Raw genomic sequence first — 24,839 nt, forward strand, 5'->3', positions numbered from 1 at the left:
GCATTCCCAATTTCTCCATAACATTGTTTATTAATTTTCAGTATTCACAATTTTTAGATCATATTTATATAGTATTTATATTCAAATAAACATATTCAATTTATCTAAATAAATATTAAAACAAAACACGGTGCACTCCACACAATAAATCCCGTAATGGCAAATTATAACCCCATGCCGAACCGATCAACTGGCGAAAACTATGAACCTATTGTCGACATATTGCCAGAGTCATCGAGCAATAATCAACAATTCATTCGATGACCGAGGCAATGATCGATGGGCGATTGTCCAAATAAGCTTCTACCGATAGGTCCAGGATTCTATTCATTGGTGCATCGGCAAGTCAGCCGCTAAAAACAGAATGTCGAAGGGGAGTTGGCGAATCGGGGGCGAGCCAAGTCTCTCTGTTTCGGAGGATATGCGCGGGTAAGGTAAGGCGCGGGCGACGATCGCATCATCGGGGCTCGGTCAAGGTGGTGGTGGGCGGGGCAGGAAAGCATGAATCAAGCAAGCTGGACGGGCGTTTCTAGGCGCGCGGGAAAGCGCCGCGTCGCCATCGCTTCTCTGTTATTACCGTCTTTCGGCCTCTCAGCTCCCCGCTGATGGCCGCGATGAGGAGACCCGCGGTTACGACAATGTAGCCTCCGCAAGTCGCTGTCGCAAGAGCAGCACCTGCGAACAGAGGAGCGAGTACTGAACGTTTGGGCTTCCATGCGCATCCCCGTAGAGGGGGGGGGGGAAGGATTGCAGTGGCTATCCGTGATCGGGGGAGTGGAGACGGATCGTTCGGGGCACTGGACGATTCTTGAAGTTGCGAATGTGTTGGTTGAAGACAAGGGATGAGGAGGGTAGAGAGAAAAACTGTTAAACTGTTTGGCTGTTGGGTTACAAGAGTTTTTTTTTTTTTTTTTTTTTTTTTTTTTGTAATATAGCGGCAGTCATTTATTTGCTTATAGAGTTGCGGATTCAATTAAGACTTTGATATTTGATTGATAATTGGCAGGAGCTAAAGGAGCGTTGGCTAAGCATAGATTTATAACGGGATAATTATTATTTATTCGTGGGAGAATTGTTTAAATTTTCATGGAAAATGTATTGAGTATGACTACGTACGGCACAATGATGAATCATTTAATATTTTTACGTAGACCGATTACTAATGTGATTTGTAATTTTTTTTTTTTTTAGTCTAGCAAGGAATTATAAATTTAAATTTCGACGAGACAGTTGGAAAAAATGTACAGAATTTGAAATTATTATTCTTGACATATTCAAACTTTGATTTGAATACGAAACTCTTTACCATATGATGAAAAATGAAAAATACCGGATATGGTTTTTCAAAATACATTTATTTCGACACTTTTGAGTATTTAAGTTATTATTCCATACGTCATAATCATTCTGTGTGAAAATGTCATAAAAGAAACTTTCGTTTTACTAATTATCAAAAGGGAAAATTTCGACATCGTATGTGGAAGTTTTTTTAAAATACAGGCATTTTCTCCCGTGTCGTATAATATTCAATTTATTTTATCTTACTTTTGGCTATTTGAATGAATATCAACGAACAATTATAGATAAACGTTTTCCGATTCCGACAACGAAACAGTTCAACTTCATAATACACGTATAAACTGAATTTTGTGAATAATAGACGATAGGTTATCTTTCAATAATTATTGTTGTTTGTAAAAAGTATTGCGTTCGTTACTTTAATATCACAAATTTGACGTTTATCGGTTTATCGTAATACAAACGTATTCTCTCGAAATGAGAATGAAGTAAGGAATTATTCGTGGATTACATTTAGTTTAAAGTAAAATTTACTCGAGAAAGATTTTGCTACCTTAACTGGATAATATTAATCTTAATGAATTATTAAAATGTTAATATCAATTCGTCTTGCCTCGTTATATGCTGCGTAAAAGCACTTTTCGCCTCATTTAATCAATGCTATTAAACAGAGATTAATTACCTATGATAGTCATTATTAGAAATTTTCCTCATATTTATTATTATCAAAAAATAAAAGAAAGAAAGAAAAATACAGAAAAAAAAACATTAAATGAAAATGTTTAGATTCTTAGATATCAAATGTATAACATGATTATGGTGACATACGAATAAAAGAATAACAAAGTATTAAATGTACAGAACAGTTATTTAAAAACTTACCGATGGAGCCCCAGGTAACATTGTTTAGAAGGGACCACTCGAGACTTCTATTACGCAAGTAATGGAAGACTCTTCTGCTCTCGTCGTCTGTCACCCTCAAAGCCACGACACATGCGATGCACAAAAGCTGATTAAAAAAGTTTAACGTTAATAATTATTTATCTAAATTCTATGTGAATGCGACGTGATGATTGCACGTTTAATATTAAGAATCTGGGAATGGAAAATGAATTTTGAATATTCAGGTATGAATCGTGCAAGTTTCACATTTGCAAAATAAGACAATACTGACTCATATCATTTTACTTTACATTAAATTCAGTTTTTGAAAAAATTACCCGCACAATTGCTACATAGCGCATTACAAATTATTAATATAGGAATCAGCAAACATCACTATTAACAACAATTGTGTAATAATTAAGATTTATTTCATATTATAATCTCAAGCGCTTGGAAAGACTTTCTTAAGACAAAAAACAAACAAACAAACAAACACAAACATACAAAATACGCTAAAAGCAATAGAAATCTTTTATTGCACATTTTTATTTGTACGCCAAGAAATGTATGTAATATGTAATTATTAAAAAAAAAATCTTATTTATTTATTTGCCAATTATGTGTGAAAGGAAGCCAGCAGAAATACATAATACAAAATTATTAATCACTCGTCTCCTGTGTAATGTTGTAGACAAAATTTTCAATGTGCTCACGACGTTATAAATGTCCGGGAAAATTGTATGTCCGCGAGTTAAAATTAACTTTTAATAATGTACGAAATGCATTAGCGTAAATAACCAGGACAATTAATTTCTGTTTACATTCGGTTACCGGCACCACTTACAAAGTCCTTGAGCGCGCGGCTAATGAATTAACCAAGTTAAATGCACTTTCCCACAATTAGTACGTGGCTTGGTAAGTAACTGTTTGGCTCTATGCAATCTTGAACACTTTTTAATAGCGATTGGAAGGTGAGAAAAGAAAACTTGAAAGCATTTTTTAGCGTCGGCGTGATGAAATTCGAGGCAATTTATGAAGTATACAAATGAATCAAGGATAATCGAAGGTGACGAGATTGTATGCCGTAGAGAAATTTTTGAAAATGCTGGACAACAGATTGTCATTTGTTAATTTATGTTTAAAAGTCGATTGAATTTTTCATAAAATATTATAAGCACAATATACGTTTGAAAAAAGCCATGAATTGACACGAGTAAAAGAAGATATCGCGTGTATTATCGCGTATATTAAGCGTCAATTTTTTAAAAGGGATGGTATCGTGGATGACGGGTGAGGGTGGCGGCGGGTGGGGGGGGGGGGGGGGATGATAAACCATTTGCCTATAAGATTTTATAATTACAAAATGTCAGTATGCACTCTGTGTCGATCTATCTACCGGGCGTAATTATTATTATTTATTTCAACGTTAATTTTACAAGTAATTATTTTACAACAGAATCGAATGTAATTTCAATTTCTTTCGTTAATTTAAATCATACGAATATTATTATGAAAAAAAGCTAAATCATCGATTGAATAACCATATGCAATGGCTAAACTCAAATATTTACATTTGATTTATTTATCTTTCGCCGTGGTGGCCGACTAATATGAATGGAAAAAAAAAACAAGTTTCACCGTATCATTTGCTCCTATGAAAACACAGCTCTCGTCAACATTAGTAACATCGCTTATTCATGTAAAATATAAAGTTCTAAGCTCTCCTCCTCTTAACTGCTTTTAACAAAAATACAGCATTTTTCTTCTTCTCGCTTTTCACCTTTCCCTTACAGACTAAAATAGTAAGCTCGTGCGCTAAATATAAATATTAGCCACTTACCAGCTCGATTATCCTGATAAGTACTTTTCGGTTCCACATGATTTCACAGCGAGAGCAGCCTGCGGGGGAATCCAATCAAAAGAAGGCCGACGGCAATTTTATGTAAAGAAAAGCAAACAGCACGCAACCATCGGCTCGTAGCTACTCGACTTTTTTACTTCCATCGGGGTATGCGATCGGACCAGGCATTTTTTCTTTCTTTCAAGGCGACACTCTTCAAATAAATAAACAATATTATATACTTTTCAACACACTTACATAAATACAAACATATCCTCTATTATATTCGTATTCATCTTCTTTAATAACGACAACTCAATGGGGTAACGAGTAAAAAAAAAAAAAAAAAAAAAAAAAAAATTAAAAAAAAAATATTTACGTTCTTTGAGAACTGAATTTATTTCTAATAAAGAGACAAACGTGTTGTATGTACAATGCATCGAGTGCAACCAGTTTTTGTTATTTCTCTCTCGCACGCTACAGTAATATGTGCGTTATTGTCCCCATTACGAACGGCGAACAACGTACGGGCGGATCAAAGTAATACATCAAAGCGGCTTTTACAAAAATTGTACGATAAATAAGGAGCGAAGTATACACCCCTCCCTGCCCTTCCCGCAGTCAACCACCACCACGGCTCCCCGTTCCAACAAACGCGATGATCGCTCGTCCTTAACGTCGATGCTAAGAGGGGAAGTCTTAAAAATTATGGGTGCGAAATAAACGCCGATCTCGTTAAGTGCCACGACAACGCCACGTGTAATTGTATTATCTCTCTCTTTCTCTCGAAATGCAAACTCCGACGCGTATTGAGAATCCCTTGGATACGTCCCCCTCTCGCGCCCCGCTACAGCCAAATAGATCCGCCAATCCCGGAAACATGAGCCTCCGCACAGCACGGGTGGCGTGATATTGAAATTACACAAACCACGGCCGATCGGCGCGCATTCGAATTACTTTCTCAGAGATGAGCTATCCGCTCGTGCTGGAGTGGACACGTCGACTCGGCCGCACGACCCACACGACCAGTCGACTTCGACTGAAGGAGGCGGCTGCCGCGTCAGGGAGATAAAGGCTCGACCGCCGCGCGGATTGTGTCACGTACCGACCCGTCGTTCCCCGCTGCTGTTGTTGCTGCTGCTACTTAGGTCTGCGCACACCTTCCTACAGCCCCGTAAAACAATGCCATTATCGTGCGACGACACGGACGCGAACGATGCGTGGGACACGGGGGCAGTCATGGGGGGAACCCTTACGTCTGCCTCGCGACGTTCGTTGCGCTTCGCAGTCGCTTTATTCTCTAATTGGGTTGGTAGTTGCTGTGCGCTGCTTTTCACTTTCGTTTGGCGGTCGCTGGCTTTTTGCCTTTTTCCCGCTCGCCCCCCGTAGACGACGTTTTTTTCTTCTTTTCTTTGTCGCTTCATGATTGTCGCGCACGCATGGGTCGTCGGTCGGACTACCGCTTCGCGTCCTCATCCCGCCCCGGCCCCACTAGGCCTCGCATTTTTACTATCCGTCATGGAGTTTTCTGCAGAACGAGCACGCGGTCTCGCGTTTTTTTCCTCGTTTCTGTTTTATTTTTGTAAATTGTCGCGAACCCTCTCGCGATGAGTCTCCCAATGATGATCCTTAATGACAATATATGATATTGGTTGGCTCGATCCTGTCCGTCGATGGGCCATGGCTCCTGGGTCTTCCCTTTCTTGCATCGTAAAAATAATGCTTGCACAACGTACACGTACCGCTGGGTTGGAAATTTCATTTTCCAACATCGACTCATCCACCACATCCCAAACGAAAAGGCTTACTGGTTTATTAATGCATTAGTTATTTGTTGTACTTGTTAACGACCGTTCGATTGCATTAGGGACAAATGGTCGAGCAACTAGCACGTTGGCATCGATCGCGAGAGCTTTCAACGCGTTGCAATGGATATGTCAACGATTGGCCTGTGAACATCACCAATGGATCACGGTCGATCGAAACGGGGGGAGAGACATTTGGAGATGAAATGTTTTCCGATGTTTGCCAAACGACTGCAACGATTGTTCGCAAAGCCATACACTGCTGCGAGACGAAGCGAGTCCTTAAATTAACGACGATAGCCCCTACGATAACGACAACGACAACGACAACGACACAGTAAAAGTCGTAACGTGAGGCGGCAGAGATAAAGATTTGTGATAAAATGGCAATTAATCGTCGAGGAGGGAAATGAATCAATCGGTGGCTAAAGGATAATTCACGCGCTTTTTCATGGGCCATCTGCTCTCGCTCGCACTTCTCGGTATCGAATAGAGCGAGTCGCGAGGCCCCTATTGCCGGGAGACGCGCGGGTCTCCTTTGTTTTTCCCTGAACGAGCGCGTGGACGCCGCGGTGGATGTTTACCCGCTCTAAGCGGCGACGGGGACCCGTCGGGGAGCGCTCGAGCCGACCCCCACTCGCCTGCCCCGCCAATGGACGAGCCGTGGACAGACGGCGTTCAGCGGCGAATCCCGGGCGCCGAGAATCTTCGAGATCCGTCACCCTCCCGTTCGCGGTATTCCGGGAAGGTCGATTGCGCGAGAAACAAATTCGGACGGTGCGCAAGAAGGCGTAAGAAGGAGCAGCTCCGCGGCCGGTGGCCAGCGCGAGTCGGGGGCTCGGCCCGACCGCTCCGCCGTCTAGTTTAGCCCGGGCAGTTTCGTTGGTGGCGAGGTCGCGACCTCCTCGCGCTCGCATTCCATCGCGCCGCGGGCCCTTTCGTCGGCCCCTTCGTCCACCACCTTCCCATACACTATAGCCTAGGCTTCCCAATTATCCGGACCGCGACGCACCAACAAACGACCGACCGCGGGGGCGAGGATGAGTTTTCAGTGGAACACGAACGCGAGTTCCGAGCGGCTCTTCGACATAAAGGACAAGCTGGAGAGGATGACGGTGGAGGAGAAGGTGCCGAAATTGTTTCGAAGGATGTATACCAAGAAGCACATGGGTATTTTCAACAATTTGCTGACTGGCTAATTAGTCGGCAGCATGCATGTTCGGGCTCCCCGGTCATCGGCTTCTCTCACCCTCTCCAATCCGCCCCGCTGCCCTCCTTTCCCATCAACCTCGTCGTCGTCGACTCGTGAATGCAATTTCATAGGAGATGGAAAGCACGCGCGGCCATTAGACCTTATAAGCTAGCACTTGCGCTGGTCTCTTCGATAATCGACGATTTTCTTCGTTGCACGAGTCGCGCGACTCTCGCGGTCCTTGCGGATTCATCCTTCAAGTATTTTCCATTTCCGTCGGGACTGTTTTGTTTCGCACTCGGATTAATAAAACAATGTCGAACGATGAGCCGAGACTAGAGCTTCGCGGATAATCACGCTAATTAATTTTGTTTGCGTTTCGCGATGTTAACGACGATCAACGGCGCGGCAGTTTGAACTTGGTTCGGTTATCCGTGCGAGCCGTCCGTCTCTTTACCTAATCACAAACAAAATCAAAAGCATTATGGGAACGGTTTGACTATCCATTCTCGTATCGTTTATGTATCGTTTATCGTATCCAACCTCGTGCAACCTCTAATGCTTATACTTTCGCAGACCCCCCACCCCCTCATACACTCAACCACCAAATCGCCCGACCGGCAATGCAACTTTTCGATTTGCGCGACGATATCGTTGATTAAATGCGCGCATACGATGATTGGACGAACGAGATAATTTTTCTATTATAGTTGCATCGTTCGTCGGTCCATAAAAATTTTTGTTCACTTCACCGTGTGGTTCGCAATCGTAAGAATCGTTAAATTAATGGAGTCTCGATGATGTGATATGCGCTCGTTTTCGTCATACGTTGCTTAAACTCACTGCTTTAATATCTTTGTTTAAAAGAGAATTTTTTGTCCATTAATGCGCCGCCTCGAAGAGTGTAGGAGAACGACAAACGTATTCGATTTGAATTGAATGATGAAGCGTTAATATTGATAAAATATAGATGTTCGAGCAATTACTAATGAGTTAATTATTACGTTTCAGATTTATTTAACAAAAAGGTGAAAAAGCCAGCCCAAAAGAATAACTTTCAAGATTCATTGCTAAATTTTAACGAACAAATGAAGAATATACAGAATATTTTGGAACTTCAGAATAAATTTGGTGTAACGATCGAGCAGAAAAATGGTCAGAGGAAGCTTGACGGCCGACCAGCTGGATCCAATGGACCTCAGCCTGGACCGGGTTGTGAAATATTTGTTGGAAAAATACCCAGAAATATTTACGAAGATGTGATTTACCCAATTTTTAGACAAGTTGGGGACATATACGAAATAAGGCTTATGATGAATTTTTCCGGTAGTAATAGAGGATTTTGCTTCATCATGTACGAAAAGCCAGAAATGGCACAGAGAGCGATTAAAGAATTAAACAATTATCAAATTCGGCCTGGTTGGTTTATAGGAGTGGTAGAGAGTGTCAACAATTGTCGATTACATATAACGGATCTCCCTCCGCAGATCGATACAAAAACACTTATTAAGGTAAATTTTCCATTATCGTTGCATCGTTAAAACAGCTGTATTCGTATTAAATACGATTTGCAATTTATAACCTTTTTTTTTCTTCTTTTCAATCCCTCTTTTTTTTTATTTTTTACTTTTTATTATTACAGAAACTTTGGCCAGCTTGCGAGGGTATTGATAAAGTTTCAGTTTACACAAACATATATAATTTTCAGATAAAGCATGCTTTGATTTCATTTAAAACGCATCGAAGTGCCGCAATGGCTAGGAGAAGACTTCTACCGGAAAGAAATGTATTTTTTGATAAATCCGAAGTTAGGATCGAATGGGCGCACCCCAAAATTTCAGTAACAAATGTGGTAAGATTTCATTTTAATACGCGATTATTACAAACAATTTATGCAAGTATATTCGTACACAAAGTTACGCAATACTCGAGTTGAAATGCTGAACGAATAGAATGAATAGAAATTTACGAGTTTGCATTATTATTGTTATTGTTATGATTATGATTAAGCAATCGATTAAATTACGAATGACTTGTTAAAAGCACCAGGACATCAAAACATAATTAATACGGCAGTAAATTATTTATTGATTAAATAATTTATTGAAAAAGTGTTGCTGAAGTGAAAATAATCTAACATTTTGTGCTTTATATTTCTTACTTAACGCATACATATATTTTTATGTATTAGGTACAATGTATCTGGCTGATTATATATGCAAACTATCGATAATCAATGTACATTTCTATTTTATCTCGCTTAACATTGAATTCAAAACATTAATTTACCATAGTGTCAGTAATCAATCATCAACAATCGCAATGATCAATCTGATTTAATACATAATTTATATTGAAAAGGTATATAACTTTATAAAAATCTGCCAATATGACCATCCCATCCGCAACCTTATCTCATACTCTCATTAGCAATAACAATAAAAGTAAAGCAGAGCAATCTCGAGTAAAAAGAAAAAGAATGAAATATGCATTTGCCATTAAAGAGAGAACAAAGGAGCGTCAAGACACACGCAAAAGTACAAACAAACAACCATAAGATACGCGTCCGCCATGGAAGAACATAATGACAACTTGTGTTGTTGTGGTCGTCGTCGTAGTCGTCGTCGTCGTCGTCGTCGTCGTTGTCTCGCATAAAAATAGAACGTGGGTACTTTCGCTGAACATGGCGACGACGAGGATGGCTTTCCTCTCGGCTTTACGCGCATACTTATTGAGAACTTTCCGTTTAAGTTCCAACGGCATTTAATAGTTGGCGAGTCTTGTAGGCCAGCGCCGCGACCTTGTGATTCCCTCTTCGCGTCATTTTCACGTCTATCAGCCAAAGAAATCTAGCACACAAGATTATGATTAGAATAAAGAAGATATTTTACTCTCGTCAAACTCTTGACGCAACATGTCGAGTCGGACGATAATTTTAATTGACGCCGTGTAATGAAGTCCGTTTACAAATTATTTTCCCTTCGCTCCTTCAATTTTCATTTTTTAACTCTTCTCTATCTCTTATAATTTTAAGTTATTTACGAATTTGCTTTACGCCTTAAAGTCCCTATCAAATTTTGATTTTGAAAAGATTTTTCATTCTTCGACATTTTCCGAATTTATCAATACTTTTTTCAATTAATTTTACTCTACATCTTATCAACTTATTTAAGCATTGAAAACTTACTTTAATGACAGAGTATACGAAGTTTAAGCTGTTTCAATTTCATTTAAATGTATGTGCCTTTTTAAATTCTGTTGTAACAGTTGTAAAATAATATTTTTACCTTCAATAAGTTGAAAAATTTATCGAAAAATTCATTGTCAGTAATTAAAAATAAAATTCTCTTTGCTTAAAATACTATACACGTTAGTCGGGGCTTAAATTAGTTCATCCTATTTTATCCTGAAAATAATGTTTAGCGTTACACGATGAACGAGTGCGTTATATATATATATATATATATATATATATATATATTTCAATCTTGTAAAATTCATTCCAAAATTTGAAAATAACTGATAGTGAGTAGCAATTGTTGAAAAAGTGTTGTCTTTAATGCCTAATTCGAATACCCAATTTTACATTTAACTTTTTGCGCTTACACTTTAATCGAGCAATTGAGATTAAAAAAAAAACCCAAAATCATCTGAATCTAAATTGTTTAAAAGAATTTTTTTTAACAATATAAAGTTACTAGATTTCAGTAATTTAATTTGGTAAATATTTATAAGCACAGCGTAGAAAGTATATATGACATAAACCTCTTTCACGAATTATCTTTTACACTTTATCTTTATGAAAGGCGTATACGAACAACTTGCACACTTTTCATAAAATAGAACAAGTAAAAGCGATAATAGTGTATGGGACTGAAGGAATCGTTAGTCTGTTGTCCACGATAATTTTTACAATGTAATGTAAAAAAAATTATCATTGAGAAAGGAGCGCGCATGTTTCTTCAGAAAATGCAAAGAAATTGGAAAAGTATCTGTTGAATACCTTTTAATAGAAATTACCACTTAAAATATAAATAAAAAAAAATTATTTAAAAAATAACTATGTATTATGTATACATACTATTAATGATAATTTCTTACATATTCTTATATATATATATATATATATATATATATATATATGTATATATATATATAAATTTTAATTTAGGAGTTTCTTAATCCGGAAATAAATAGTATAATTATTAACATTTTCCTTTAACGTTAAACATTTTAATTTATTATAGAATGAATTTGAAAAAGAATCATTGGCATTTGCACAAACAAATATTGTTGCACATATATAAACTTTTTTTATATAAATTTCGATGTTTGAATAATATCATTAAAAATTAAAGAAAGGAATAAATTTTAATAATTACAAAAAATCTTTCAACCATAAAAATCGGTAGTACTTATTTTCCACGTCGAATTTACTAAATGTTACTCGACATTAAATTTTTAAACGTGTCAATTGTCCAGATTCGTCGAGTTGAATGTACGCGAAGATCCGTCGACAGATGTCGACACTTGAAATGTAGAACTGTGTGCATAGTACATGTGATCAGCTGATGCGAGTTAGTTCAGTTTTTAGTGAATTGGTAAATTCATTTTTCAATCTCTCGGTCTTATATTAATATTTATTTATAATCATAATGGAAGGGGAGTACAACGAGTATATTGACTATAGAAGCCCATTATCTACTCGATATGCTTCGAAAGAGATGCGTTTTAACTTTAGTGATCAGAAGAAGTTCAGCACATGGCGCAAATTGTGGATTTACTTGGCTAAAGCTGAAATGGTTCGTTAAATTCAATAATTACATACTCTTATATTAATTTTCGCAATTAATTTATAAATTTCCCGCATAAAGTCGTATATCCACGATCACTGATCTCGATTAGCTTATTCCAACATAAATATCAATATAAGTGATATTTGTAACTCGACCCCCCACCCCCATCCCCCGCTAGGAGTTCCGTAACTATAATTTATTCAATGTCATCTTTGAGTTGCTTTTATTCATCGAGACGTTTTGCTTTTAGCAAAAGCCCGAATTGTTTATGGTAAAAAATTAAAAATCTATACACAGTGTAAAAATTGCATGCTTTCAAATTAAATTTTTAAGAAATTGTTTGCCTTCGTAAAACCGTCTCAACGTATTATAATTAATTATATCGTATTGTAATTATTCATTAATAAATTTAACCGTAGTATTTATATATGTATATATATATATATATATATATATATATATATATATATGTTAATGTTAATATTAATATTATTACAAATTGAAATAATATTATCGTGACATTGGCTTAAGATCTTATCTGTAATGTGAAGGAATCAAAGATTATCTCCATTGATATAATCTATAATATATTCGCCATGTCACCAAACATCACATATATAATGCATAAAGGCCTAAGTAGAATCTATGAGTATATGATTGGCTTGGTACGATCAGGTAATGAATTATCAATAAGAATAAGATAAGACTAGTTTATAATTATGATATTATATCGAACGTAATGGATTCATAAATAGCCCCGTTCTTAATTAACTTTACCTTTTCAAAATTATGTATAAATCAAATTAATTTAATCTGAAAATGTTTGTGTATGTAAAAAAAATATTGACTATAGAGTAGAAATTTATAAAGTTATAAAGTTATATTTTAAAGCATAATAATTTATATATATATATATATATAATACAACTTCAATATTTTAATATTAAATATTGTTTAATATTATTTTAATATTTTTGTTTAAAGATAGAAGAGAGTGGTCTTTGCGATAGCAATAACGATGTTATTATAACTAAACAGATAATTAAAAATGACAAGAGAAATTTGAAATTGGAAAATCCAACCAAAGGTACTTTTAAGAATAAGCGTTTATTACAAATGGATTCAAACAGATCAAACAGATTACTTTGTAATATAGATATAGCTAATAATAACAAAAACGAATACGTAACACAATTTTTTGATAAATTTAAATATTCGGAGAATCCCGAGGAGCCTCTTTTGAATATTTCCAAAAATTCTTATGACACTAGAAATTTGTGTTCTTATGGCCAAGCGCCTCCGTATTACATTAATTCGCCGACAATTTTGAATGCTGCAAATTGTTCCGTTGTACGATATCCTTGGTTAAACGATGAAATTCATTGGAAGAAAGTGTCGTCTATGCAAAACAAAAAAGATTCCATGTACACAGCTCCCACTTTTATAAACAATGATAATTTTTATAATGTCAAGAACGTTAAACCATTGCTAGCAAGACCAATTCTGAATTATTCTAGTTTTGTATCAAATCAGTATAGGCCTTTATAAAGGATTGCTTATCATTATATTTTTATGTATCTTTATTACGATGTAGTTAAATTCTCTGATTAAATAATAATGAAATTGATAAATTTTATTTTTAAACTCAAATATTGAGTTTTCTATAAGCAAGTTTTACTTTAAAACATTGATAATTATGTTTGTTTCAATTTTTAAGTAATCATGATCTATGCATGCAGACAATTTTTTTTTGATGTTACATTTAAAACCAACGTGCGTTATATATTATTAGCATGTAACTTTTATTACGAGACTATTAATAAACAATATAAATAAATCAATATTTTATATGCTTGAATCATAAGTGTAGGAATTTTTGTTAATGAACAGTATTGAATAGATTTTTACTCTTATCACGATAAAGTAATTTTCTTCATAATATTTTTAATACATTTCATTACGTATCATTAAATTATGTGGATAGAAATCATTTTAAGTACATTATAATTTTTGTACGTTGTCATTTTTATTAGAAATATGTTAAATTACATAAATGCAATTATATATCTGTTCCGTCATTGATGATGATCGTTAACCATTGTACACCGTTTTGTTTATATAAAAATCTGTTTCTTAAATTATCTAATTTCTGCGTTTTTTTTTTTTTTTATAATTAATAAATGTGTTTCAATATTCTTATTTCATCATTGTTAATTTAATAAACATTTTTTATAGTAAAAAAATAGTATTATTTTTTACCATATTACATACAGTGTAACGAGTACTAGAATTCAATGATAAATAGTACTTTATAATGGAATCTGACAATTGACTATTAAAAAGTTATTTATAAAAATATAAAGTATTAACAGAAATAAATTGAATTTTTATGTTAGATAATAACAATATGATATCCATTTTCGAATATCTATTTATTAAATTAGTGAGCTAAAGTAACTACAATATTCATTAAAGTTCGAAAATACGAATGGCTTTCTTCTAATAAGCTGCGCGTATCTATTGTATTAAAATTGAATACAAGAATACTCACGTTGAGAAGAAAACGTGTCAATTTAAGAAATCCAAAGCCAAGCATCTCACCTTTTTATAATTCATACTTTTATAATTTATTTTGTTTTTACAAGAGCGATTAGTTCGCGATTACATGATATCTTTTCGACGATAATTGTGTGAAACGCAGTATTGGGCAATTTGCACGCTACCAACGCAATATACGAAGAATGGAAACAAAAAATCTCGAGTTTCGAACAATGCGGCAAGGATAGAAAAATTACGGCACGACGAAGGGTCCTAAATATTTCAGAGCTCATCGCGGATGTAAGAGGAGATAATCACCTTGGTTGCGAGGTTCCGGCAATGAGAACCACGCGATGAGACTTACGTGTACCAGGTGATGTGTGACGTCGGTGTGGGTAGGGCCGTCGAGGAGAAGACCTTCGCCCGGCGCAATTAGGTCGTACATTTGAATTTGTATTAGTATGAATGAATGTATGTGTGTCATTGTGCTAGCTTGTAATTGTAAATTCGGGGATTATATTTCTCATTTGAAATTTAAATATCGTCGAATATTATGTAGACACTGACGTATCATTACCATTTACGTTAATTTACGGTCAATTTACTGCTGCTATTTTGTTTGGAATATACAGTTCAATGCCGAATATTTTTTGGGCCTGTAGAAATGCATTTGTAATCGTATTGTAAATTTAGTTGTAAATAGTAAGCTATTTATAAAATTATTCTGTATATTAATATAATTTTTTAACATTCATGCGGATAATTGAATAGCTATTTTTAGTCTTATATAAGCATTTAATTGCATTTTGATATAAAATAAAGATGATATAACAAAAATATAATATGTAAATATAAATATTATTTTTTCTTTTTGCTTCAGTTATAAATCACTTCTTTTATCATCCGACTACAGTGACATTTTTTGTGTTAACTCTTATGAGACGCATTGTAGTTCTTTGTTCTCCTTTCGTTACATTGCACAATGTTTAAAGTATATCAATGCATCAATAACTTTTCGTATTATGTACATTAATTTTAATATTCAAATTGTTGCCATATTATGTTAATAAATTATATTTAAATATATTTTATTTTTACTATTCGAGCCAAAGATAAATATTCTTTTTCATCACATGCCCTGTAAAATTAAATATTATATAGAGTATCATTTTCATATAACGGAGATGTGGTTTTGTTAAATAATTAAATTTATATTTACTTACAACGAAGGCCAACATTAGTAGCGATTCAATTCTAAAAGTCTTTCCATTATTATTAGCATTGATTGCATTTAATAACCGTAAAAAAAAATGAGTATTATGTCTATAAGGAAAAGCAATGCACATCCTGTAGAGACTACTATTGCCGTATATACGTATGTCATCTCTAATATATTATTCGTCTTTGCAAAATATAAGATAATATTTATATAAAAAAAAAACAATAAGCCCAGCAGTCCGATTAAAAACATCTGATGGTAAGAATATTGAATGTCAATAATTACATATTAATTTGTTGGCAATTAAGAGAATATATTTGACGTTATTTCTAATAAATTGTAAATTTTTTCTTTTTTCTTTCTTTTCTTTTTTTAACGAATAAAATACTTGTATATTGATAATACATTATAAGAATTTATAAATTGATATTATTATATTATTATTGATATTAAATTATTAAATTATAACAATGATTATACGAGATAACATTTTTTTAATGAAACCATTTTTATTTATAATAAAAGAAAGTGAAAAGGTAATTATAGATATTAACCTTAAACGCTATTAAATATTTACTTTCTACACAATTTGCTACATCGTTTCATTTTATTAATCACATTTTTTATTTCGAATTTCAAATATAAAATAGTTTTTCAAATAGAAATATAATTGATTTCCAGTACTTAATTTTCAGAAATTCATAAAATTAAATAAATTTGATAATATTAGTCTCCAGCTAACTCAATATACTCTCATAATAAATATATTTTTTCTCATTTGCGGACTAACCGGTGTATCTGGAATTGGATCACCACCACACTGACTTATAATATCCACTAGGATAAAGACAAGAAAACCAAAAATCAAAGATGTCATTATTAATCCTTCATTACTATCGTTAGGTACTTTATCCTTATAAAGAATATAAAATGCCAAGCCAAACAACACAGATATCAGGATCTTTTTTCGTTTAGTAAAAATATATTATTTTAATTAAAACATAAAATTTAATAAACAATTTTTTCATATATGAGATATTACAAATTGAAATATTCTTATAGGCTTAATGAAAGGTACACTGCTATTAGTGGAACACTTTTGAATCGGTGTTGCATACATAGGTCCAATCATTTCTTCTTTTATTTGGTGTCTTTATATTATTTTGAATGTGTTTTAGGTTAATGTAACGCTTAATTATGCGACGACAAAAATTTACAACAAGAATTTCAGTTGTCCGACGGTTTCGTTTTAACAAGGAAATAAAACGTAAAGATGAGTTATTTTTATTTCTTGAACACTATTTTTGTACATACACGTATCAATTGCGAAATCGTTATCGGACTTTAAAAAAATGATATACTTATTTCAATTTCTACATTTTTGAAAATACACACGTATACACATGCGCGTGTGTGTATGTATGTTTATTTATAGCTCATCTAATATATATATATATATATATATATATATATATGTATGCATGGATGTTTAAATTTATTTCAAAATATTTCTACATATTTATATTTATGTTTAACATGTATAAGGATTTTAAAGAAGATGAATAATATAATTCTCTTACGTAACTGCTAATAAAATTACAATATATATTAAATATATATAATTTATCTCAGAAAACATAATAATAAGCTAGAACTTAAAAAAATAAAAATACTTTCAGAAAATTATTGTTATACGACGAACACTAACAGGCGATTCATTATATTTTCACTTACATACTATATGTATATGCGTGTGTGTGCGCGCGCGTGTGTGTCGATTGATCGATAATATGGACGGAATTGAATTAATTACAAAGGTCCAAATTATGGACGAAGACTTTTTTTCATTATAAACAGGACGGATTGTGTTCTCAAATACAATGATATATCCACTCTCGTACGCACATTGCATAAATTGAGAAAAATATTTTTGACGAGCAGGATTTTTTATATTTTGTAGTATATATATATATATAGCATACATAAAACTATTGAAATTTATAGGATAAAATTATACATTCATAAATATTGTAATGTTGTATAATAATATTTATAGTTTAAAGAAAGTCTTACAAATTATATATTATGTAACAGCGCCGCTAGGATTTCTTTTAGCGCCATATCGAATTTATCCTCTAATCATTGATTATTTTTCTCTATTTACGATAGTAAATAAAAGCGAAAAAAAAACTATAAATTCAGTTTTAATTGTATCTGAAATGATAAAGCGTTTTCTATATTTAAGGCTCGACTTTGGAATTTCAATAATATGTTACAATAGTAAAATTTTGCTACCGATACAGTTTTCGGTAAATAATCGAACAATTTGAAATGTAATTGGAAGGACGAAATCTGATATTATTTAAGTCATTGTGTTACTATGTGTATAAATGTTTAAATTCTATAGAACTGAATGCATTGAGTTGTACTGCGTCGCTAAAATTTGAAAGTCGATATTATCCATCGGTGAATTTAAATACAAATTTTCAAATAAAGCATCTGATGAGTTACTATCTACCGGGTGAGACTGTTAGCCATAAATTAAAGTAAACTAATTGTCGGTAACGTACGAAAGGTACGACGTGTCGGATAAATTCATGATTATCGTCACAATTATTGTAGAACGGTCAAGCAATCAGAGTCATAATTGTCGAATTATTGAAATTGTCCTCTTGTATTACATATAACGCGCAGCATTCTCTTCCTCGATTGTTCTGAAAAAAGTTCTGCATACGCTCGCGTGTGCTTGAGCACCTTTCATATAATATTAGCTAATGGCGTCGAGAGCGAGATAATTAAATGAAGAGGAGAAAGATGGTGGGTCGCCTCTTAGAAGTATTTAATTGTAAAGAAGACGTCGACGGCGAAGACGAGGGCGTCGACGAAGGTGAAGAAGGCCCCGGCTATCAGCATATCCGCGTATTGCTTGCTCGCGTACGTATTGTTATTGTAGACGTAAGCGTAGTTGCTGTGAAGTTTTCTCCAGTTGTGGATAACGACACTGCCGGCGACAATGTGGAGTATCGTTCCGGTCGCTGAGAATAGCACAGACTGCAAGCAGAGCATCTTTTTATTATTAACGTGTTACGGTTAATTTGAAGCCTGTCATTATTGCCTTATCAGTGGCTTAATTTCAAATTTCGTTTTCGAAATAATGGATAATAATAGTTTAAAAATTCTATTATGTACTTTTATAAATTTTCTACTGGTTGGCGTAACGTACTACTTCATACAATCTAACTACCTTTTGAAATATAAACTGAAAACTTGAAATTCTATTTTGTAAATGTTAAGTAGTTGTATGCTGTAATAGTTCATTTTGTTCTCTCCTACCAGTCGAGCAACGGACAGTATAATGCTTGTTAAGATTTATATCCGTGACTTGCTATATTTGCTTGAAATATGAATATTTTATATCACGACGTTTAAATTATATGCATTTATGAAATATTTCTAAAAAATCATGCCATTTATTGTATTTTAATTTTGAATTGTATTAAACAAATTTTTTATCAAATTACATTTTACCGCTCATTGTCTTGATTATAAGACGTTTGTTAAATTTTATTTTAATTTCTTCAGATTTTTATATTTCATAATTTAACTTGAATATTTTTTTAGTTTTAGTAGAAATAAATTTTATGGCGATAAAATGATACAGTTAGACGTGTTATATCTAAATGTAGTTTATTATTAATTATAATTATTATTTTCATTACAAATTAGTGAAAAATAGAGAACATAAAGTTTTTATTATTATTAATATGATTGTATGGATATTGCAGTAATACTAGAAATGCATGTTTAAATATGCAAAAAAGTTAATTATTAATATTATCTAGACATTTTTTTTATTCATTAGGATTTAAGAATATAGTTTATTATATATTTCAGAACAATGAAAAAGTTATTTCTTTTACTGAATTTAATTTTGCATTTTACGAAAAATATCTTATGCTTTATATCAAAATCAACATTTTTCTTTTTCTTTAAATTAAATTAAATCCTGTAAGCGAAGGGAAATAATGGAAAATTGCACGTTAACTAGATTCCTTTTTCACCTTTTAATTTTTCCGTTAGGTTTTCGATAAAGATTTTATGTTACGCCTCGTTTGCGTGCAATTATTGATAATTGGCTTATAGTATAAAGACTTAACAGCTATAAGATTATATACCATTTATTAATATTACGAGTATTATTTATTCGTTAATATATATTTTTCTATGGTATACTTTTGATATTATGAATTCAATGATTCCAAAGTATTGTTCATTGTTATTAATATCGATTACTGTACAAACGTTTAAAAAATTAATTATTCTAGAGTACCTTAATTACTGAAGTGGTTAATAAACATAAAAATATTACAATTATATTTAAATTGAATATATAATATTAGTGGTATTCATAATTTTGTAAGTTCACATGTACATTATTTAGTGAAAAGTAGAATTTCGTCCTTGTGTTATTGCATAATGACACATATGGCACATAATGTTTATTCCTCTGGTAATGCATGTACGAATATTCATTCATTGTAATTTTATTACAATAGCGTACAGATCTGCTAAAAAGCTAATTTTTCGTTTTGTGTTAAATTTTTGTATTATTAAGAGAATTTAATGCTTATTTGTTGTAATTATGAAATTAAAGGGCCATAATTAATGCCACGACGAAGGCAATTAATTAATTGAACATGACATATTTATTTTCTAGTTAAATGATCTTCAATTCTCAATTATGTCACTTTACGTTTTAACACGAATTCTTAATATTTTGAGAATTAAAAATTAGTTGAAACCTTGTTTGCAGTTAACCCTGTGCCAAAAATATCGTGTAACAGAGAAAAAAAGTACAGAATATAGATTTCAACATTAAGGTGATGAATTACCGTTCTCTTGGGCATCCGGTCACCGAACATATGTCCAATGATCAATATGGTATTGATCAGAATGAAGCCCGCGACTGTCACGTAAATTATGGCGATGTCATCAATTTTCGGTTTCGGCTGGTACAAGAAGATTCGGTGAAATGAATTGAACGGATCGACGACAAGACCAACCGCGAATATGGATACAACCTGTAACAAAGGATAATTTTCGCGATAATGATTATTCTAATCAACGATGATAATTGCTGTATTCTTTTATGAAGTAAATTTATTTTAGAATGACATAAAATTAATTTACTTTTATTTCTAAAATATTTTTATTGAATAATTGCGTTATACTTAAAATAGCTTTATCACTTATTTTACATATAAAATATCATTATCGCGGATTTTATCGGTAATAATTCATACATCGTTAATTCCCAAGATATACAAATTTATGCTACAATCTGTATTTTTAATGATTCAACTACTTTAGACGATTACTTCTTACGAAGTATTAATACGTTAAGGAATTCGATAATCGATAACATTATAAATTTAATTAATTTCATTATATTCCATTTATTCATATTATTTTATAGAAATTAATTGGATTATATTACGCATATTTTAAAATAACTATTAGATAATTATTTTTAGAATGTATATTACATTTTATGTAAAGTACACAAACTTAATTTATATTTTATGATTCTGGCAATTTAAACTATTAATAATATTCTACTTGAACGTTGCTTTAATGGCAGCTATTCCATTTACGAGCTGCTTTTAATATTGTTTTTATGGCGAAATAATGATTTTAATAAACATTTATATACTACATTTACGATAGTTATTTTTAATAAAGGACCGCTATAATGTATAAGGAAATACATTTTTTTCTCAACTTGCAGTATTACCGCTTCTATTACCGAAGCCTAGAGTATTTTCGAAACATTTATTAAAATTGTTTAGAAAATTTTTTTGTATAAAATAGTATAAAATATATGAGATTGCTTAATGAAATTGATAAATACAAAAAAAAAAAAATACAAAAAAAATACAATAAAAAAGTAGATAAAGTGCTTGAAGTTGCAATAATTATATTGTTAAAGAATGAGTATGGTTGTCGTGAAAACAGTTTACTTATGAAAGTGGCACGCCAGTTCTGTGTGATAGTTTATTTCCAACTACACGGCATTATGTTAACAATACTTCAATTCTACTTATAGACATGTAAGTAATCAAGAAATTATGCATTAACCCTGCGCCACATTTCAACATAAATATCGGTCATCGGTAGTGCCTGGTTGTTTCCTTTACTTACAACGTTTGAATGTTGGTGCATCAAGTATAAAATAAAAAGTATGCTGATTAATCTCGAATACATTAGCTTTACAATGATATGTTCTAGAATTGTATACGATGTATAATTAAAATTATTCGAGATTATTGTAAACAGTTTAATGATAATTTCGTTTTATAATTAAATAACAACGGTTCGATAATATAAGGGGGTGTGGGGTGGGGACGAAATATAAACGCAATTTAAAATACGAGAATCATTAGAATGCGAAAGTAAATAATTGTGATAATAAAATTTTTTATCGTTGAGTAATTTCTTTGCGTCGATATAATATTACCACTTTATATCTAGTTGATTTTAAAATACTAGAAAATTTACGGATAAATCTTCTTTCTTTTTAAGCCATAACTGCTCCAACTATTTTCTCTAAAATAGTTTAAAGATAGTCGAGAATATTTCTTTGTGGATGAATGTATTTCTTTATATAAATTGAATACATAATTTGAATTATAACGCTATAATATATTATTATATTATTAGAATAACATTATTATTAAAAAGTGTACTTAACTATATTATTTTATTTCCAATGCATTTTCTTAAAAATAGAAACAAATTTTTCTGGACTTTTATATATTAATAATAGAAAACCTTAATATTTTATAAATTTACTAAATGAATATTAAGTACTTTTATGTTTTTTAAACGCAATTATTAGTTAAGTACAACAAATAGAGTCTAATTTATAAAATATATATAATTTATCATTTTATATCCATGAATACCTTAATTAATTAAATAATTGGTTTAATTAAATTAATTAAAATTTAGTCGTGTAATTAATTTCAGGATTTATAAAGATTGTGAATCGCAAGCGTCGTATAAGATCTTCTTTTTCTTCACAGTTTGGTCTCTATTAAATTTTCCATTAGCCTACTTCGACGATATTTGTGTGATTGTGTCGCTTTTTATTTATTTACGCTGTGCTGGTAGATTTTCGACGAAACTTTTAATAATTAAGTTATTGTCTTTCATTAGGTGAACAATCTGTTGGTTCATTAATTTTTAGAAAATTACTGACTGCAAAACATCTTTTTAATCAAATTATCGGCTACGTCTATGAAATAAAAATTTTATTTCGTTTATTTCTATATTAATAAATTATAGTTTATACAGAAAGATTTAAAATTTGTGTTATAAAAAAAAGGATTAAAATATTAACGTTATTTAAGGAAAACAAAAACAAATGAACACTTAATGTTTGTTAATGCAATAATAATAATAAATGAATGTTAGAAATTGAAATAAAGATTTATTTAAATGATTTCCTACTTTTCTTTCCACTTTAGAGTACATTTGCAACAAGTAAGGTTTAATATTAAAATCAACGGAGTTATGTAAAAGAAATAAATTAGAAATTAAACATTATTAAAAATTTAATTACTTCCAACGGAGTATCTGTTCTTAGAGACAGCATCTTACATACAGTTCCGACCGATGTTGTGGAAGTATAATTGTACGCGTTACTTTGACACACATACATTAGGAATTATCACATGTAGCTCAAGATGAATATGCAATTAAAATGCCATTAGGAGGCAACGCGATGAATATTGTAAATAATTTAAATATATGTGTACGGTCAGCAGCGATAAATTTCGAAATTAAGTAACTTTTAGTTAGTGATTTTTAATTTTATATTATATAATGGAGACGCATATTTTGATAAAATAATAGCATTGTCTGTAATAAATGAGAGGAGATTTTCAATCGGGGGGAAAGATAAACATACAAACGTAAAGAGGCGAATGGTGTGATGTTGATGATGATGTGATGCGAAAGAAGTGTCTGATGTTCGTTGTATTCTGCCGAGCTCTCATGACTTTAATTCGAATGTTTTTGAATTCTATGACATTATTCATTGCAATATTAAGGGATTAAACTTTACTATTCAATTAAAATTTTTTTTTTTTTTATCAATTTTTATAGCAATGACGTTAATGCAATCTTTAAATATCAGATACTTACTCGACGTTAAATAAGTAATATTAAATATTATTTACAAGAAGAAATATGGGCTTGGTGACTTTGGATCTAATTTCGATAGTACTGCATTTTTACGTATTAAGATATTAACTCAGAAACTATGTTGATCCATTGAAATTGTTAATTACCATCTTATACGAATAATAGTTATTTAACACTAGGAATGCCCAATGAATGGAGTCTGAAACTTTGATTCTTAATATTCGTACAAACTCAAATTTGTATGTATTTTTTTTTTTTTTGTTTATAGATAAGATCAATTTCAAGGATTTTTCAATTAATATTAATGTGTAGACTGTCGGCAATGCCGACATTTAAGAGTTAATTCAATCGTGCAGTGCTAAGGCCACATCTATCGGTAATATGATTCATGCTTTATGCTTTTGATGAATATCTATGACTCAAAGATGACAGAAGCAGCATGCCATGCATTCTGGACTAAACTGGAGTTAGAAAAAATAACGATAAGCAACAATAAAGATAAAAACGAACTATAATTAACTATTGGATAAAAATAAAAGATTAAACGAATGTAAACTCCGCGGCGATTTATCGGCAAAGTCCCCAGCTCCCGGCAATCCGGTAAATCCCGAGTGATGAACGATGCGTGCAAATATATCTCACCACTTCGATGACTTTCAGTAATATCGACTTTGAGCTGACAACGTCGACATCGAGTTCCTTGGCGACGTGCGAGTTCTGCATTACGCCCTCGTCCGCCATCCTGACTCGCTTGTGCTTTCCTCGCCTGTCGCCCAGCTTGACTGACTTCTCGGTGTCCTGTGCCGCCGCCGTTTGTTCCGCCGCTATTACGTGCCCACGACAATCGTCCCCTCCAGCAGCCGGCTAATGCTCTTTTAACGGAGCTTCAGGGCCGCTCGCGTAGATGCTCCCCGTAACACACGTGTGCGCGGCAAGCGATCCGGCACGGCTGGAAATGGAAAATTCAGCTGCTTAATTTGGTGGAGAGGGGCGAGCGCGCGCTCCGGCAATGGCCGAGCTATTGTTGTTGCTGCGGCCTCACTCGATCCCGGGAAAG

General features: G+C 32.6%; 4 protein-coding genes across 4 annotated transcripts in view; 2 read left to right on the forward strand and 2 right to left on the reverse strand.

Annotated features, from left to right (window-relative positions):
• The window catches only part of LOC105362108 (uncharacterized), a 13,997-nt gene extending 8,884 nt beyond the window's left edge, over window positions 1–5,113 (reverse strand). Inside the window, exons 1-4 of the mRNA XM_011499458.1 lie at window positions 4,953–5,113; window positions 4,025–4,238; window positions 2,182–2,308; window positions 578–675 (exon numbers count right to left, since the gene is read on the reverse strand). Coding sequence (XP_011497760.1) covers window positions 578–675; window positions 2,182–2,308; window positions 4,025–4,063 — 264 coding nt within the window. The 5' untranslated portion in view covers window positions 4,064–4,238; window positions 4,953–5,113. The remainder of the gene's footprint in view (window positions 1–577; window positions 676–2,181; window positions 2,309–4,024; window positions 4,239–4,952) is intronic.
• A 1,756-nt stretch (window positions 5,114–6,869) lies between these two features.
• LOC105362379 (RNA-binding protein 47) lies at window positions 6,870–9,085 on the forward strand. The gene is made up of 4 exons (XM_011499818.1): window positions 6,870–6,999; window positions 8,033–8,532; window positions 8,730–8,873; window positions 9,065–9,085. The coding sequence occupies exons 1-4, from the start codon at window positions 6,870–6,872 to the stop codon at window positions 9,083–9,085; spliced, it is 795 nt and encodes a 264-aa protein (XP_011498120.1).
• A 2,500-nt stretch (window positions 9,086–11,585) lies between these two features.
• The window catches only part of Adsl (adenylosuccinate lyase), a 34,424-nt gene continuing 21,170 nt past the window's right edge, over window positions 11,586–24,839 (forward strand). Inside the window, exon 1 of the mRNA XM_011499461.1 lies at window positions 11,586–11,823. Coding sequence (XP_011497763.1) covers window positions 11,677–11,823 — 147 coding nt within the window. The 5' untranslated portion in view covers window positions 11,586–11,676. The remainder of the gene's footprint in view (window positions 11,824–24,839) is intronic.
• Window positions 17,993–24,758, reverse strand: LOC105362110 (uncharacterized). The gene is made up of 3 exons (XM_011499460.1): window positions 24,425–24,758; window positions 20,467–20,655; window positions 17,993–18,625 (listed from the first exon to the last, which is right to left on the reverse strand). The coding sequence occupies exons 1-3, from the start codon at window positions 24,521–24,523 to the stop codon at window positions 18,404–18,406; spliced, it is 510 nt and encodes a 169-aa protein (XP_011497762.1). The 5' UTR covers window positions 24,524–24,758; the 3' UTR covers window positions 17,993–18,403.

The sequence above is a fragment of the Ceratosolen solmsi genome, unplaced genomic scaffold (assembly GCF_000503995.2).
Source record: "Ceratosolen solmsi marchali unplaced genomic scaffold, CerSol_1.0 scaffold35, whole genome shotgun sequence".
NCBI classification, from domain to species: domain Eukaryota; kingdom Metazoa; phylum Arthropoda; class Insecta; order Hymenoptera; family Agaonidae; genus Ceratosolen; species Ceratosolen solmsi.

Coding starts and splice junctions, on each gene's coding strand:
- LOC105362379 (XM_011499818.1), top strand. CDS start 6,870: ATGAGTTTTCAGTGGAACACGAACGCGAGTTCCGAGCGGCTCTTCGAC. Junction 8,533..8,729: donor ATACAAAAACACTTATTAAG/GTAAATTTTCCA, acceptor TATAATTTTCAG/ATAAAGCATGCTTTGATTTC. Junction 8,874..9,064: donor AAATTTCAGTAACAAATGTG/GTAAGATTTCAT, acceptor ACTTGTTAAAAG/CACCAGGACATCAAAACATA.
- LOC105362110 (XM_011499460.1), bottom strand. CDS start 24,523: ATGGCGGACGAGGGCGTAATGCAGAACTCGCACGTCGCCAAGGAACTC. Junction 20,656..24,424: donor TACTGAAAGTCATCGAAGTG/GTGAGATATATT, acceptor CCTTTGTTACAG/GTTGTATCCATATTCGCGGT. Junction 18,626..20,466: donor ACCGGATGCCCAAGAGAACG/GTAATTCATCAC, acceptor CTCTGCTTGCAG/TCTGTGCTATTCTCAGCGAC.